This window comes from Ctenopharyngodon idella, chromosome 4 (assembly GCF_019924925.1).
Source record: "Ctenopharyngodon idella isolate HZGC_01 chromosome 4, HZGC01, whole genome shotgun sequence".
NCBI classification, from domain to species: Eukaryota; Metazoa; Chordata; class Actinopteri; order Cypriniformes; family Xenocyprididae; genus Ctenopharyngodon; species Ctenopharyngodon idella.
In genome coordinates this window covers 28780762-28799814 of record NC_067223.1, presented here as the reverse complement: position 1 = coordinate 28799814, position 19053 = coordinate 28780762, and the positions used below count along the sequence as shown (strand labels likewise).

At 36.6% G+C, this 19053-nt stretch overlaps 1 protein-coding gene across 3 annotated transcripts; it reads right to left on the bottom strand.

Moving 5' to 3' along the window:
• Window positions 1-7827: 7827 nt before the first annotated feature.
• On the bottom strand, window positions 7828-13748 carry cdkn1d (cyclin-dependent kinase inhibitor 1D). Of its 3 annotated transcripts, XM_051891048.1 has the most exons (4): window positions 13261-13435; window positions 11759-11875; window positions 11075-11523; window positions 7828-10317 (listed from the first exon to the last, which is right to left on the bottom strand). In XM_051891048.1, exons 2-4 carry the CDS (start codon window positions 11863-11865, stop codon window positions 10259-10261), a joined length of 615 nt encoding a protein of 204 aa, XP_051747008.1. In that variant the 5' UTR covers window positions 11866-11875; window positions 13261-13435; the 3' UTR covers window positions 7828-10258. The 3 variants fall into 3 exon arrangements, with proteins under 3 accessions (XP_051747008.1, XP_051747010.1, XP_051747009.1); XM_051891050.1 differs by lacking the exons at window positions 11759-11875; window positions 13261-13435 and adding an exon at window positions 13595-13748; XM_051891049.1 differs by lacking the exon at window positions 11759-11875 and having other exon boundaries at window positions 13261-13432.
• Window positions 13749-19053: the final 5305 nt, after the last annotated feature.

Below are 19053 nucleotides of genomic sequence, written 5' to 3'. Positions count from 1 at the left end.
TGTCTATTGAGGAGTCAGACAGCTATCGGATTTCATCAAAAATATAATTGTGTTCCGAAGATGAACTAAGGTTACGGGTGTGGAACGACATGAAGGTAATTAATGACATAATTTTCATTTTTGGGGTGAACTAACCCTTTAAGATGAATCCTGTTATTACCAGACTTGTACGCTAGATGTCACTCTCGTATTTACCTTAAGATACAAGATCGTCCAGTTCTAATTCCAGCACGGAGCACGATTGAACCGTTCAACTCTTTTACTGCTAAGCTATAGCACAAAATATACACGAATGGACATCAGAAGGTATGTTAAAAGATACAGTACAACTTACTGAAATATATCATTTCTCGCGTAATCGTCCAGTCTTGTCTCAGTCGCGGAAAGATGTCAGTAAAACAGCGTGTAAGTGTGAACAACGTTACGTCTATATGGAAGTAAATTAATGCCAAATGTTTTTGAAACAAAACAGCTTGTTGAATTGCACTAATTGAAAAAAATATGCATTACATTAACTGTGCTTGCATTTTAATGAATTGTATTTTTAGGGCTTGCATTTTTATGGGCTGAAATTCAACATGGTTGTATTTTTAAGCTGTGAATATTTCAATTCAAAACACACATTTTCATTATTAAAAATTCAATAATTTATATTCACCTTTCAGATTTCACTTCCAAAATATTCATTCTGTTTAAAAATACAACCTATAATATTCAACTGGCTATTAGCTTCACAAATTCGCTTCCACAAATTTAGTGTTTCAAATTCGGCAGAGAATTCAACATTTCACATCCGGGAACTGGCGGAAAAGCAGTAGAGTGCCGATGCATATCTCCATTTGCAGTTAGTTTTCTTCACCAGCAGGTGGTGCAAGCGCGTGTTGACGAAGACCAAAGCAACAGTTAGAAACAGTCATTCGGTAACAAAAAATGAAGCAAATGGTAAGTGTATGTGTGATGATTATCAGGGCCAGTACTGTATATGCGGAAAAGCTGATAAATACACAAAAGCTGTGTTTATGTTTAATTCAGTGTCTTCACGGTTTCTTTCCCTGTGTAGGCTACATGTAAGCAGATTTCTCTACCGTGAACGAGATTATAACGTTATTCTCGATGCTGATGTACATATCAAATGTTAAATCTGAGCTAGACATAGCCTATATTTCTCTCTGTTGTTTAGTTTCCTTAACTTTATTAAGGGGGGGTGTTGTAATACTAGGGTTTCCCTCATACGTCATAGGATTCCCCTGCCGTCGGGACATATAAAACGCTTAAAGGGCATATTGCAGGTTAGAGCTTCAGTGATTCAAAGTATATAAAAATAATATAGGAACTAGATTTTCTTTAAAATACACATATAAATATGCTACTTAGGCTTCTGGAGTCTTTTTTGTGAGAAAATTTTACTTCCGCATCTGAAAAATGCCAAATCGGAAGTGACGTAACGGGAGGGAGTGCGGTCAATATAAACAATAGGAAAACAATGGATCGCAATGACAGTTCGGACGCTGAGGAAATTGTAAATGTTTATTCATACTCGTATAACAGACCACAGCCGTACTGTTAGCCTGCTATGCGGCCAAGAGAGCAGGGACAGGCCAGGATTAGACAGAACAACGGTCAGAGGAGACAAATTGAGCTGTGGTGTGAGGAGAACAGGGCAGGAGACCAGTGTTAGCTTAGATATATACACGATAGCTAACGATATGTAACACTGTGCTCAGATCACAATATTGTACAGATTATTATCATGTATCTGGCAATAGCCAATCTAGTATTGGTCATCTAGGATTATTGATTACTAATAACAGAAACTAATAAACTTTGATCAGGCATAGCCTATGTCACACTCGTTAATATCCATCCACACTAACGTTATGTGATATAGCGGTTATGTTTATTCTGTGCCCATTCACTGTTAGTGTGAGGATGCATATGACGTCATGAGTATGTAGTTGAGTGAACTTGAGTGTACATACATGGCATGAATGAAATTAGAGTATTTACATTACCAGCAAATAATTCAAAACTGCTTGTGTGAGTGTAAGACTGTATGCATTTGTGTACATAATTTGTATTCATCAGTGTTGAAATTGATTCACGTAAAAACGGTGAAGAAGCATCACGTGTGTAAGTAAGACACACAAATCACAATAGAACATAGATAACATAACAAATGTTTAAACTGAGAAATTTTACAATTTTATGCACAAAATGAGCTAATTTCAAATTTGATGCCTGCTACAGGTCTCAGAATAGTTGGGACGGGGGCATGTTTACCATGCTGTAGCATCTCCTCCTCTTTTCAAAACAGTTTGAAGACGTCTGGGCATCGAGGTTATGAGTTTCTGGAGTTTTGGTGTTGAAATTTGGTCCCATTCTTGCCTTTACCTTGGTTTTACCATTCTTGAAGAGTTTGTGGTTGTCTTTGACGTATTTTTCTCTATAGGCGAAAGATCTGGACTGCAGGCAGGCCAATTCAGCACCTGGACTCTTCTATGACGAAGCCATGCTGTTGTAATAGCTGCAGTATGTGGTTTTGCATTGTCCTGCTGAAATACACAAGGCCTTCCCTGAAATAGACGTCATCTGGAGGGGAGCATATGTTGCTCTAAAACCTTTATATACCTTTCAGCATGCATAGTGCCTTCCAAAACATGTAAGCTGCCCATACCGTATGCACTTATGCACCCCCATACCATCAGAGATGCTGGCTTTTGAACTGAACGCTGATAACACGCTGGAAGGTCTCCCTCCTCTTTAGCCCAGAGGACACGGCATCCGTGATTTCCAACAAGAATGTCAAATTTGGACTCGTCTGACCATAGAACGCTTTTCCACTTTGAAACAGTCCATTTTAAATGAGCCTTGGCCCACAGGACACGACGGCGCTTCTGGACCATGTTCACATATTGCTTCCTTTTTGCATGATAGAGCTTTAGTTGGCATCTGCAGATGGCGCGGCAGATTGTGTTTACCGACAGTGGTTTCTGGAAATATTCCTAGGCCCATTTAGTAATGTCATTGACACAATCATGCCGATGAGTGATGCAGTGTCGTCTGAGGGCCCGAAGACCACAGGCATCCAATAAAGGTCTTCAGCCTTGTCCCTTACACACAGAGATTTCTCCAGTTTCTCCGAATCTTTTGATGATGTTATGCACTGTAGATGATGAGATATGCAAAGCCTTTGCAATTTGACATTGAGGAACATTGTTTTTAAAGTATTCCACAATCTTTTTACGCACTCTTTCACAGCTCTGCCCATCTTTACTTCTGAGAGACTCTGCCTCTCTAAGACATCCCTTTTATAGCTAATCATGTTACAGACCTGATATCAATTAACTTAATTAGTTGCTAGATGTTCTCCCAGCTGAATCTTTTCAAAATTTCTTGCTTTTTCAGCCATTTGTTGCCCCCGTGCCAACTTTTTTGAGACCTATAGCAAGCATCAAATTTGAAATGAGCTCATTTAGTGGATAAAAGTGTAAAATTTCTCCCTTTAAACATTTGTTATGTTATCTATGTTCTATTATGAATAAAATATTGGCTTATGTGATTTGAAAGACTTTTAGTTTTCATTTTATTCCAATTTAAAAAACGTCCCAACACTTCTGGATTTCGGGTTGTGTCAGGTCAAACAGTGATGCACCCATTTACTCTCTCTCACACAAACACTTGAACTCACACAAACTCTTGTACATGCACATGCACACAAATATTCAAACACACCCCACTCAAAGACAAAGTACATACACATACTTTTTTTCTCTCTCTCCTTTATTTTTTTTTTTACATGTTCATCACACTATTCGTTCATTTTTATTTTTCCTGCTCATATATTATTCTGCTCATACAAATTTTACATTGTGTTGCCAAAGCATTTATATGAGCAGGAAAAATAAAATGAACAAAGTGGAATGAATTGCATGATGAATGTGTATAAAAAAAAAAGAGAGAGAAAAAGTATGTACTTTGAGTGGGGTGTGTTTGAATATTTGTGTGCAGGTGCAAATATTTTTGTATGATCCCATAAAGTAGTGAAATACATAGCAATATTTACATATTACTTGACAGTTTATTTGGTAATTAATGTATTAACTAACATGAACTAACCATGAGCAATACATTTGTTACTGTATTTGTTAATTTTTGTTAACGTTAATAAAAATACAGCAGTTCATTGTTCGTGCTAGTTCACAGTGCATTAACTAATGTTAACAAATACAACTCTTGATTTTAATAATGTATTAGTAAATGTTGAAATTAACATCAACAAAGATTAATAAATGCTGTAGAAGTGCAGTTCATTATTAGTTCATGTTAACTAATGTAGTTAACTAATGTTAACTAATGAACCTTATTGTAAAGTGTTACCTTTTATTTTAATACATATCAAAAATCTAAAAGGTGTGCATCATACCTGACACCTAGATGAACACTTTACAGTTGGTTTTGTGACTGGAAGTCATTCTCTTCAAATGCTATTGAAGTTAGAAACGTGTATACCAATGTCGTATGTAACTTTAGAGACGGTCCCTAAATTTGCAAATATCGAACATCCAACGTCAAACCAACTTTATGCCAGTATCTGCTTACCTGGAGCCTATATAATATAACCTAAATCACCAGTAAGGTCCTAGTTTGGTCTTTTATATCACTGTACTAGTCCATTAAGATGTTAAGTGTTTTATATGTCCCGACGGAGGGAAATCCTATGATGTATGAGGGAGGACAATATAAAGTTTAGGAAACTAAACATCAGAGAGAAATATATGTCTAGCTCAGATTTAACATTTGATCTGTACATCAGCATTGGGGAATAACGTTATAATCTCGTTCACGGTAGAGAAATCTGCTTACATGTAGCCTACACAGGGAAAGAAACCGTGAAGACACTGAATTAAACATAAACGCAGCTTTTGTGTCTTTATCAGCTTTTCCGGATATATACTGGCCCTGATAATCATCAGTCATACACTTACCATTTGCTCCATTTCTGCAAATCCGTTTTTGTGACTGAATGAATGTTTCTAACTGTTGCTTTGGTCTTCGTCAACACGCGCTGGTGAAGCCGATGAACAGCAGATGGAGATATGCATCGGCACTCTACTGCTTTTCTTGCATGTGAAATGTTGAATTATCTGCCGAATTTGATCCACTGAATTTGTGGAAGCGAATTTTTAAAGCGAAATAAAATGGACCGAAAATTGCCAGTCAAATATTATAGGTTGTATTTTTAAACAGAATGAATATTTTGCAAGTGAAATCTAAAAGGTGAATATAAATTACAGAATTTTTAATTGAAATTGAAATATTGAAATATTCACAGCTTAAATATATGACCATGTTGAATTTCAGCCCATTAAAATGCAAGCAGTTAATGTGATGCATATTTTTTTCAATTAGTGCAATTCAACAAGGTGTTTTGTTTCAAAAACATTTGGCATTAATTTACTTTCATACGTTTACCTCAGGAAAGTGTCCATAGCTCGCCATTTAGATAAAAGAACTCAAGAGTGGAGTGTATTGCTAAATATATATATTCAAATATTGTCCTACAAGGTCATGTAGTACATAAGAGTACATAAGATTTCCTTTATACTTTTCAGTTCATCACATCAGAACACCAAATAAAATATGAGCTATATATTTGTACAGCATGTCATATTGTGTCTTTGCTGCAGCTGTAGAATCAGCAGAGCTTGTTGGTTTATTTGCACATGATCTTTGAGGTACCATACCTGGAGCATCTTAGGCATTACAAAGGTCAGTGTCACAGCAGGAAGTAGACACCTTTGCAGTTGTAGGACAAATTTTGACAGTCATTTGGTAAAGCACAACAATGATACTGGAAGTTCAACTGCACAGCAGAAATCTGCATATTCTATTTAAATATACTCATATGCACCGTTTCTGCAGCTTCATTAGTGAAAAATAACAGTACATTTCAATCCATTATACTGGACTTACCAATTTGTGTCACTGCTGTTGAACTTATGCACTGGAGCATGTTGTTACCTGTTGATCTGCACAAGAACCTAGAGTCAGAGATGGGTAGATTACTTATATTGTAGTCCATTACTCAGTAAATTACATGATGAAAACTGTAGTTACTAACTTTATCTATTACATTACACATTTTAGGTAATATAATCTGACTACTTTTTGATTACTTTTAGATTACTTTTGACCTTACTTTTAGTCTTAACTTGTTTATCACATAGATGTGAATAGGATAATCTTGTAATATAAAAATACAGAGAGAAATTAAAGCTGCAAGCAGCGTTGAAAGGGCCCTCGCACCCAGGGCCACCGCTACCCAGTGGCCTTAGGAAAACTGTCTACGAAATTCCATACTTGTACGTGAAACATAGCGCGAAGGGCGTTTAATTGAAATTTTGTAGGTGGCGCTATCGAGCCATTTTGCCACACCTAATTCTGAAACCCTTAGTTTCAAGCATGTTTAGGCCTTCAAAAATGTGATTCATATTGGAGAAGAATAATTGACCGAGCAATTACAATATAGGGTCCTCACACCATCAGTGCTCGGGCCCTAATTAAGGGTGAATTCAGGGTGATTGGAACACTTTTTGCCATTGAGATGACTTGGAAAGAGTGTCCCTATCAACCTGAATTTACCTTAACTATTGACCCTTCCCTTACACCTAACCACCAAACCTGTCCCTTACCATATCCCGTATCCAACCTCAATAGCAGCAAAATTGTTTTGCTATATAACATGAACACATTCGTTACACTTTACCTAACAACTGATATAAGTACATAGTACAGACATACAGACCAATTTGATGCAGTGTGCGGCATATGGTCTGAGCACTGACAGGCTGACCCCCCACCCCTTCAACCTCTGCAGCAATGCTGGCAGCACTCATACATCTATTTCCCAAACACAACCTCTGGATATGACGCTGAGCACGTGCACTCAACTTCTTTGGTCGACCATGGCGAGGCCTGTTCTGAGTGGAACCTGTCCTGTTAAACCGCCGTATGGTCTTGGCCACCGTGCTGCAGCTCAGTTTCAGGGTCTTGGCAATCTTCTTATAGCCCACGCCATCTTTATGTAGAGCAACAATTCTTTTTTTCAGATCCTCAGAGAGTTCTTTGCCATGAGGTGCCATGTTGAACTTCCAGTGACCAGTATGAGAGAGTGAGAGCGATAACACCAAATTTAACACAGCTGCTTTCCATTCACACCTGAGACCTTGTAACACTAACGAGTCACATGGGGAGAGAAAATGGCTAATTGGGCCCAATTTGGACATTTTTACTTAGGGGTGTACTCACTTTTGTGGCCAGCGGTTTAGACATTAATGGCTGTGTGTTGTTGTTATTTTGAGGGGACAGCAAATTTACACTGTTATACTTCACATTGTAGCAAAGTGTCATTTCTTCAGTGTCACATGAAAAGATATAATAAAATGTTTACAAAAATGTGAGGGGTGTACTCACTTTTTTAAGATACTGTGTATTTATGGGCTTTTTCACCTTTATTTTGATTGTAGAGACACACAGAAAACAATGGGAGAGGGACTAGCTGCACTATATGTCGGAGCACGGTCAAAAATTCAAAGACAAATCTGTTGTTTTTAGGTTATTAAACTTAATGTGAAATGATTTTATGCAAACCTTAATGAAGGCACATAGATTTTGTATTTACATTGCAATTACATGCGATTAATTTGGAGTTGTGAACTAAGAGCTGTTAAAATGTACTAAAACAGTACAAAAGTGTTTTAAAAAAACATTCATTTGTATTCTGATATATGTGGTGTATTACAATCAAATAAAGACAGACTTCCCAAATGGCTTTGTACATACATTTTATCGGTGATTTTTGATTACTATGCAAACTCGTACGTCAGTCGTATAAAATCAGCTAGTATTAACATGTTTTAACATAAGTAACATTCAATCATATATGAGTATACATGACTACTGATTCTCAAGAGATGCCATGCACTGAATACAATACTGCTGACAGATCTGAAACAAAAGCTGTGGGGTAAAAGGAAGAAGAAAAAAAAAAAATCACATCAATTATGAAAACATATAGTGCAAAATACAAGAGTTAATTGGTGATATCAAGAGGCACTTGAAAAAACAGAATGACACAGAATAAAGTAAACGTGAATTCTGATGTTCTAAAACAAGAACTGGACCAATGAAAGTACACAAAAGTCCTGTAAACTTGAAGTGAAGTACAAGATACTTCCTTGCCATTCTGCTGTACTTCTGAGGGAATAAAAACAAATGCTACATTTAACATATTTGTTTTCTTATATGTGTGTCAGTGAGTGTATATAAAATGAAGGTCATTGTCATTTCATGAGGTAGAGTACTATTTTTTTTCAATTACTGCATTTTAAAAACATTCAAATTTAATGTACTGCTTTAAAAGGAAGTCGCTGAAAATATCAGAAATGTTTAGCATGTTTGCAAGCTGAAACTGGAATTCTTTCAAACAAATTCTGGTTTGGTTTAGTGGCTTAATTTGATCTTCCTGACAGCAGTTCAAAGGATTTTAAGGCTTTCTGTATATTGTAAAGCAATTACTTTGGTTAACCGCATCAGCTGCCTCTTTAATACCAAATAATGTCAAACGAATAGCTAATTCAACACATAAACACGCATATTTTTAAGTATATCACACATGCACAAGAAAAAAATACAGTATTAAAAAAAAAGTATGGTACAAATGATTGATGGAAAAAGACCTTGATATGCTAATACTACAGGTAAGACTCCAACTTAAGACAAAGGCTTTTCAACACTCCTCAAACATATTTCAAGGGAAATATCCATTTAAAAAAACATTTACAAAATCTTTTTTTACACAGCTTCAAAGATATTGAAGCATACCTTGTGTTTGCTAGTAACTCTAATAACAGTCACTTTTATACCCAAATTTCATGAAAAACATGAATGGCTCAGGTTAAACATACCTTTTTTTTTGTAATATATCAAAACAGGAAAATAAATAACAAAATTGGGACAGAATGATGGTAAGACATTGTTAACTGGCACCGATGCCACTTAAAGGATTAGTTCACTTTCAAATGAAAATTACCCCAATGCCTTTTGAAGTGCGTTTGTGTAAAAAAAAAATCTCTATTTAACAAGTTATGAAGTAAAATATCTAGCTTCCACCAGACCGCCTTCTGTATTCAACTTATGCAGAAAGTGTAAAACTCTTGCAGTTCAAAAAGCTTATGCTACGTCCTACACCTTCCCTATTCAACTTATGAAAAAAGTTTAACTGACACGACACCAGTTTACACTTTCTTCATAAATTGAATACGGAAGGCAGTCTGGCAGAAGCTAGATATTTTACTTCATAACTTGTTAAATAAGGATATTATGGATCGATTCGCTTCAGAAGGCCTTTATTAAACCCCCGGAGCCGCGTTTATGATGGACGGATGTGGATGGATGCCCTTTTTCTTCAGCTCATACTTGATCCTGCTCACTGCCATTATAAAGCTCAGATGCATCAGGATATTTATTAATATAACTCTGATTGTGTTTATCAGAAATCATATACACCTAGGATGGATTGAGGGTGAGTAAAGCTTGGGCTAATTTTCATTTTAAAGTGAACTAATCCTTTAAAAGGATCCATGCATTTTGAATCTGAGAAATGCAAAAGTTTATGATGTTACCAAACAGTCCTTTTGTAGTGCATTTTTGTAAATGTTCACAGTATTTGTTTGTTTTATATATATATATATATATAGGTATGTATATATGTATATTCAGTGCACAACAAAAATAAAGAATGCACTATTTTTACAGTGCATTCCTAACGTTTTCAAAATTTACTGTATAACAACATGGAATAAAATTTATATATTAAAATTTTTAGCTTAGTAATGAATTCAAAATGTATTTGGTTGATTTAGCAAGAAAGTGAATTCTCATTCAGTTGCTAATTGCTTCTAATTATTCAAATGTACTGTAACATCTGAAACTGGTTCTCAATTAAAATGGTCATAATTCCATGTTATAACAATAAAATCTGATAAGTACAAGAGGTTAAGGTTTTTAATAGGTACTGCATTTAGTGAGATAGAATATATATATATATATATATATATATATATATACACATACATACATACATATATATATATATATATATATATCCTATTATTAGCCTTATTTGCTGGTCAGTTTGAAGAGCTACATGTGCAGGTATTGTATGTACATTTACACAAAAAAAAAGTCCAATGAATGTTTACTGTCCTGGTGAAGCTTTGTGATGAAGAAACCTTCTTTTTGTCACTCTGAAAAAGTCTGAAAGAGAGAAGAAAAGCATTTTAGCATTATATAAATATTAGCTATTTGTGTCTATATAACTAACAATAAAGTGATTAATTTAATTTCTTTCTTTTTTAAAGGGTTAGTTCATCCAAAAATGAAAATTCTGTCATTAATTACTCACCCTCATGTCATTTCAAACCCGTAAGACCTTTGTTCATCTTCAGAACACAAATTAATATATTTTTCATAAAATCCGATGGCTCAGCAAGTTAATTAACAATTTCAGATGCCCAGAAAGCTACTGAAGACATATTTAAAACAGTTCATGTGACTACAGTGGTTCAGCCTTAATGTTACGAAGCAACGAGAACACTTTTTGTGCGCCAAAAAAACCCAAAATAATGACTTTATTCAACAATATCTAGTGATGGGCAATTTCATAACACTGCTTCATGAAGCTTCGAAGCTTTATGAATCTTTCGAATCAGTGGTTTGAAGCGTGTATCAAACTGACAAAGTCACGCCCCCCAGTGGTAAACCACTGAAATTTCAAAACACTTATGATGTAACAAAGCCTCGTTTACTGAAATCACGTGGCTTGATACACGCTCCGAACCACTGATTGAAGATGAACGAAGGTCTTACGGGTTTAGAATGACATGAGGGTAAATAACTAATGACAAAATTTTAATTTTTGGGTGAACTAACCCTTTAACAACCTGATCACATCAGTCTGGGCCGTCTGGCCTTAACCTAATGACACTGAAAATGAAAAGTTGTGACTGTATACCTGTGATGTTTGCTTGTTTGCGTTTGATTCTTTTCTCTGGCTTGGTTCCCCTCAAAGTTCCTCTGGTCCGAAGCTCCATATATTTCTCTGTGGCCAAAGCTGGAGAGGAACGAGCGAAGGATCCTCCTCCAACAGCTGCTTCTACCATTTGCTTCGTCATACCGGGCCTGACCACACAGCTATGGTAGAACGCTGGCACGTCCTGACACCGCAGCTCTTCCCACTCAACGCAGCCGGGGACAGGCTGGTCCCTCTGAAAGTCAAAGTTCCAGCGCTGTTTGGCGTTCTCCACGCTCATGCAGAACAGCCTCTGGAAGTCCTGCTGCAACTGCTGGTGGTCCACAGGGCCAAAGAGGTTCCGCCTAATTACTGCCGCCTGAGGTTTGATGTCCTCCTCCTGCCCTCCCAGCAGCCCAAAATCACATGCAGCTGGTGAAATGGTCATGTTCCTGTCAAACATGGACAAAGGAGAGAAATGCCCCATAAGTATTGGCATTAGAGTACATTTGTCACGTGTTACCTGCTTGGTGCTTTTCTACATCATTTTCACTCAATGTATTTGAATCGAATGGCATTTTGGTGAAATTTAAAGCTGCAGTCCGTAACTTTTTTTGTTTAAAAATTATCCAAAATAAATTTTTGAGCAAGTACATAACCAGCCAGTGTTCAAAACTATCTCCTTACCTTAGCCGATTCACAACAGTAAGCTTGTAATAATGTTTTCTAATTCGAGTGGTACTGGTAGGTTTCGGCGGGAAATTCGAACATGTCGCCATTCGTCTTTGCATCATTACGTCAAGTCTGTACACATAAAGAAGGAGTCCCAGCTAGTAGGCTATAATGCATGTGAGGATACTACAGGTGATGGGTCATTTATAGCCTTTTCTCACAGCAGCTGGAATAATTAAGTTTATCATTTTGATGGCGGATTGTATGGTATGACAAATTAACGTTAGAGATTAGACTGTACAGAAATTGAAATCTACATGTAACACTAATACACACTAAATACACATAGTCACGCAATGCTGATGTTGTTAACATTAACAATTTGAGAACAAAGTATAACAACAATAATAATTTGCAGGATTTGATGTGATAAGAGCTAAGCAATCGTTAGTGATCGTGATTTATTGTAATGCTTGTTTTTCTCAGTATGAAGTCAGTTATCCTCAAGTTCACAGTTGTGTGTGTAATACAAAGACATTCAGAGATTTTTAAGTCTGATTTAAGTGTCCAGTTACTTTTTGAGTTAGAAATGTATTCTCTTAAGTTTTTCAAAACCATATTAATCAACATAAATAGGTGGTTTAATATGGTTTTGAAAAACTTTTATGGCAACAAATACTTTGATTTAATGATTTTAAAAATTGTGATACAAAGAGCATAAACTTAAAAAAAGGGGTTTTAATTTAGTTTTTAAGACAAAAGTTGCACCACCTGACTTTGTTTGAATGTCTTTGATTTGGTGTTTTTAATTTTTTTAAACATTAACATTTATCAGTAACTTATTTTTTCCAATATATACTAAGATTATGCTAAACTACTTAAAGAATCCTTTTATTTATGCTTTCTCCGTTTATTATCATGATTTTCTCAGGATGGTATACCGCCAAAAATATAAACTGAAAACTGAATAAACTGAGAAACTGAATTTAAAGCCATATGTATGAATTTAACTTTTAATGTGTTTTAAAAAAGCGCTATATATCGAATATATAATTATAAACGTAATAATCGAATCACGCACTCTGTCTGGTGTGTTCAGTTGTTTACTGACACAGCATTTTTACAGTGTGCTTCAAAAAGGCGTACATGGATAAAATTAGTCATTTTAATTAAATTTATTCTGTAAATATTCAGTAGGTAATATCATTATGAGCCACTGAAGAGAGAAATGTGTGAGTGAGAGTTGTTTACGTCGAAAAAGTAGGCGCGGCACGCCTATCAAATTACTAGTACACTAGACTACTGCACGCTATACTGTACTACACACTTATTTCACGAGTACACGCGCGCACGAGAGATTAGAAAACACAGCAGGAATGACTGAATGACACCTCCTGGTCTGTCACTCATTGCCAATTACCTTTAAAATCCTTACCAATAAAACAGAAGACATGCATTTCAGTTCCCTCTCTATATAGATGTATGTCAGTGTCCGCAAAAAATAAATATTAACTCACCATTCGAATAAAAGCAGAGCTTTGGATGAGGAAGATTAAATCCACAGTTACCGTTACTAATGCACTTTCTGATCAATGACAGAAACTAGCGACCTGAACCACAAACACGACAGGAGAAGCGAAGCTCTCAAACTCATCTGCAGTAAGTTGTTTGTTATGATGGCAGGACTGCCCACAGTCACGTGACCCGTGCAGCACTATTGCATTCAATATGAACATTAATGTACATTTTACATTATAACGACGCATGTCGGTAACATGAAATTATCTACTTACTGCAATGCACTGCAAACAACACAAAATAGTCAAATAAATGTGTGTAAAATTGACGTACCTTTTCCACGTCTTAACGTGTGACGTTTATGTGGAAAGTAGGTCAAATCCCCCACCACAACCCCCGCTCGCTTGACACACATTCAGTGTTTTGCTCGTGTCACGTTCAGCTGGCGTTCGGCCAGGAACTCCAGTCACGTTGATCTGCAACGTGACGAGGAGGAGCCACACACTGCATTTGATTTTCTCCTGCTAAGATGAAGGGATAGGTAGCAGGTATGAAGCTATCTTTAATAGTGAAGCGAGAAACGAACCTTTTCAATTGGACCAATTGCTTCGCAAAATGATTCACTGTTTCGAAGCACTCGAAACACCACTCTGGTGACGCCTGCTGGTCAAAACTTGTAAATGCAACAAAAAACTAAGGCCAAAACATCCATAAAAACCGCTTTTACAAACCCATTACAAATGTTTTATCTAAAGTATAATATATTAAATGCAATTAAATTATCGAATAGCAATATGAAGTGTCTGTATAGTGTTCTTTTATGAATTTACAGGGATCATTTGCAAGGATTTTCGGAGAGTTTGTTTAAACAGACCTATCAGAGACTATTAACTACTATTTATTGACATAAATGTCTACAAATACATAAAACTGAGGTAAAAACCATAAACATCGGTTCAATGTTTCGCCGCTGGGTAGCGATCTCAGTGATTCATGGGTTTACAGAGATCGCCCCCAACAGCGAACTATAGAAATTTCCAAACTCCTCTGACCAAACGAAACAACGTGAGCTGTAATTCATAATTATGAGTTAAAAAGACCAAATTATGACTTACTAAATCGAAATTATGACTTATAAATGTCTACAAATCCATAAAACTGAGGTAAAAACCATAAACATCGGTTCAATGTTTCGCCGCTGGGTGGCGGTCTCAGTGATTCATGGGTTTACAGAGATCGCCCCCCAACGGCGAACTATAGAAATTTTCAAACTCCTCTGACCAAACGAAACAACGTGAGCTGTAATTCATAATTATGAGTTAAAAAGACCAAATTATGACTTACTAAATCGAAATTATGACTTATAAAGTCAAAATTATGATAGAAAGTCTAAATTATGACATACCAAGTCGAAATTACGACATAACTAAGTCGAAATTATGACTTACTGACTTGGACGCTAATTGATCTGACACAGGATGAATTGCGAACACATTAAAGAGTATTTTGATCGTGGTTTTAATATTGATGAAATTCTTGCCTTGTTAGCGTAACGGCATGGAATAGCTCTGAGCAAACATACTCTTGAGAGGATTTTGAGCAAGAACAAGTTTTGGCGGAGAAAGAACAAAACAGATGTGGCAGCTTTCATTGAACAGCAACTTCAAACATCTGGTCAATGTCATGGCTATAGATGGATGCACCGAAAATGTTGGTTGAATGGCATTATAACTAATAGGGAAACAGTGTGAGTTCTGCTGCTGCTTTTAGATCGTGAAGGGGTTGCTTTGAGGTTGATAAATCGACTGAGGCAGCGTGTGTATCATAGCTGTGCTCTTAACTTTGTGTGGCATTTGGAATTGGAATAAGTGTACGGATGGATTTTCCAGGAGCATGATATGGCTTGAGGCATACAAGACCAACAATGATCCAAAACTTATTGCTGGATACTTCATGGATGCCGTAATTAAAGCTGGGGGTTGTCCTGCTAGAGTAAGGCTAGATTTAGGGGCAGAAAATATTCATGTGGCTGAGATGCAAAGATTTTTGACTTTTTCTGAGGATCGACCAGAAACAGACCATGTTACTTTTGGCCCAAGCTTTGGAAACCAGTGCATTGAAACTTTGTGAAGTGAATGTGTCCAATTTTGGATAGACCTCTTTGACAAGCTGAGAGAGGAGGGGTACTTTGCAGACACTTTTTTGGACAAATCCTTGGTCCAGTTCTGTTAGTTCACCCAAAAATTAGAATTATCCCATAATTTACTCACCCTCAAGCCATCCTAGGTGTATATGACTATCTTCTTTCAGAGATATTTTTAAAAAATATTCTTAATCCTCCAAAGGTTTATAATGGTTGTGAATGGGGGACCACATTTTGAAGTCAAAAATCCGCATCCATCTATAATCAAAGTAATCCATACGACTCCAGGGTGTTAAAAAAGGCCTTTTGAAACTAAGCAATGCGTTTTTGTAAGAAAATTATCCATATTTAAAACTTTATGAATTCAAATAACTAGCTTCTGGCGGACAACCGTACACATACTGCCCAACTCGACTTGGGCGGAAGAGCAACCATCGACCCGAATGAAATGACGAACGCAGGAAGCTCAGTGGATGGAGCATAACAAAACACTGGTCATGATTTATAAGTCTAAAATGAGAAATTTTAAAGAGAAATGTTGAAGTATTTTGATATAAGAGAAGAGGAGCTTAAATTTGTTGCACAGCCCTATTTGTTTAAACCGAGAGAGGCGTCTAAACTTACAATACTCCTACATCCTGCGTCATACATCACGTCAGAGGATTACTCATTTGGCGCAAGTCGACTTGTGCATTCTGTGTACGGTCATCCACCGGAAGCTAGTTATTTGAATTTATAACATTTTAAATATGGATATTTATCTTACAAAAACGCATTGCTTCGCTTTGATTATGGATGGATGCATTATGTTTTGTTCAAAACACGGCCCCCATTCACAACCATTATAAACCTTCGAGGACTAAGAATATTTTTAAATATATCTCTGATTGTGTTCATCTGAAAGAAGATACACCTAGGATGGCTTGAGGGTGAGTAAATCACAAGATAATTTTCATTTTTGGGTGAGCTATCCCTTTAACAAAATTCAGGTGAGTTTATCATTTATCTCAATTGCCTTGCTTGTCTAAACGTTAAACGTTACAAAAGTATTCTTAATATGTTAACCGAAAAGGGAATATGGTATGTGGTTTAAACCAACAATAATTTCCAAATTCTGTGCCATGAATTATGAAAAATAAAAATACCATAGATGGTTTAACACCAGAAAAGCTGGCACCAAAAGAGTTTATCTAAAAACATTATTTAATTTAATCTGATTGAAGTAAGGCCCCCACCAATCGTTTTACATACATTTTATTAGATTTTCTTTCTTTCTTACCCTTTATTTAACCAGATAAATCTTTCTGAGATAAAAAATCTTTTACAGAAGTGACCTGGCCAAGATGAGCAGTCAAGTCAAGTCACCTTTATTTATATAGCGCTTTTTACAATGTAGATTGTGTCAAAGCAGCTTTACATTGATAACTGGTACAATATTTGGCTGCACAGCAGCTCTTAAAGAATAGTGTCAATGCAGGCAGATCAAAGCACTGTTGAATATCAAATGTCAAGTCAAATGTCAAGTGTCCCCAACTAAGCAAGCCAGAGGCGACAGCGGCAAGGAACCCCATCAGGAACTCCATCAGGTGATATTAGGTGGCAGACAAGTGGCAAATAGGTGTTTAAATGGAGAAAAAAACCTTGGGAGAAACCAGGCTTAGTCGGGGGGCAAGTTCTCCTCTGGCCAACAGTGCTTTGTTACGATTCAGGTAGCTATCATAAGTCCGACAGGATCGCAACATTCAAAGTATTTATTCCAGTTCCATCCAATTGAGGATCGTATGCATCACGGCGGTATGGATGGTTGTTGAGGAACTGTGTCGTGGCTGTCGTGTCGATGAGGCCCTCACAGTGGATGATCTAGTTGACTCAATCTCTGCTGATACTTCAGGGCTGCGTTGTGGTCGTGTCAAGGTGCAGGTCCTTGGTCTCACCTGGATACGGCCCGGATCCAGTTGACTACGGTGAACCTCGGGATAACCAGAAAGACTAATATTAGCGTAGATGCCATTCTTCTTCTGATGTAACGAGTACATCAGGCGTTATAGGAAGTGTTCCCGGTTCCAGCTGACCTAATTTATGCAGCCTAATAATCCTTTAACAGATTTGAAAATATAAATTGGTAATGTGTTATGTGTATGCCAGGTTAAAGAAATGCGTTTTTAGTCTAGATTTAAACTGACAGAGTGTGTCTGCTTCCCGAACAATGCTAGGAAGATTGTTCCAGAGTTTAGGTGCCAAATAGGAGAAGGATCTACCACCTGCGGTTGATTTTGATATTCTAGGTATTATCAGCTGGCCTGAATTCTGAGATCGCAATAGACGTGAAGGACTATAATGAATTAGGAGCTCGCTCAGGTACTGGGGAGCTAAACCATTTAGTGCTTTGTAAGTAATTAGCAAGATTTTAAAATCTATACGATGTTTAACAGGAAGCCAATGCAGTGTTGACAGAACTGGGCTAATATGGTCATACTTCCTAGTTCTAGTAAGAACTCTAGCTGCTGCATTTTGTACGAGCTGTAGTTTATTTATCAGGCGAGCAGAACAACCACCCAGTAGAGCGTTACAGTAATCTAGCCTTGAGGTCATGAACACATGAACTAACTGTTCTGCATTTTTCATTGAGAGCATATGTCATAGTTTAGATATATTTTTAAGATGGAAGAATGCGGTTTTACAGATGCTAGTAACATGGCCTTCAAATGAATGATTGGTATCAAAGAGCACACCCAGGTTCCTAACTGACGACGAAGACTTAACAGAGCAGCCATCAAGTGTTAGACAGTATTCTAGGTTATTACGTGAAGAAGTTTTTGGTCCAAAAATTAGAATCTCTGTTTTTTCTGAATTTAGTAGTAGGAAATTACTGGTCATCCAATTTTTTATATCAGCTATGCATTCTGTTAATTTTGTGAATTGGTAAGTTTCGTCAGGTCGCGAAGAAATATAGAGCTGAGTATCATCAGTGTAACAGTGAACACTAACGCCATGCTTCCTAATGATATCTCCCAAGGGTAGCATGTACAGAGTGAACAGCAATGGTCCTAGTACTGAGCCTTGCGGTACTCCATATTGAAATTGTGATCGATATGACATGTCTTCGTTTACTACTACAAACTGATAACGGTCAGATAAGTATGATTTGAACCATGACGATGCAATTCCACTAATGCCAACATAATTTTCGAGTCTATTTAAACATTCTTAACAGCACATTCTTCAAACAGCACAGCATTCTTAAAAATAAAACACAAAAAAAACCCACATCAAACACAGTATAGACACATCATCAGTACAAATTAAAAACATTTACAAATCATTTCTTCCTTTAACAGCTAGCTAATAAAAGATTTGAAAGTGTTCATTGACACTGGGGTCTGTAATTTCAAGTCATTTTGTAAAAAGTTCCAATCATTGGGTGCCATGTACCGAAAGGCTTGTTTTCCAAATTCAGTTCGTATAGATGGAACTGAAAGGATGTACAAATATTGTGAACGCAAAGAATAAGCTCCAAAAGATTTATGTTTGGTAAGGGAGCAAAGATATGGAGGCATTTATTATTAATATGGAGATTTATTTAACTTTAGCACAGACCTGGTGTTTAAGGTCAAACTAACTATAGTTATTATATTTTGTCTATTCCATC

Bases quoted from the DNA above. Each gene is read 5' to 3' on its own strand.
- cdkn1d (XM_051891048.1), bottom strand. From the start codon at position 11,865: ATGATGCAAAGACGAATGGCGACATGTTCGAATTTCCCGCCGAAACCT. The intron at 11,524-11,758 runs GTAAGGAGATAG...CATGTTTGACAG, and splicing joins ACTGTTGTGAATCGGCTAAG to GAACATGACCATTTCACCAG. The intron at 10,318-11,074 runs GTATACAGTCAC...TCTCTCTTTCAG, and splicing joins CAAACAAGCAAACATCACAG to ACTTTTTCAGAGTGACAAAA.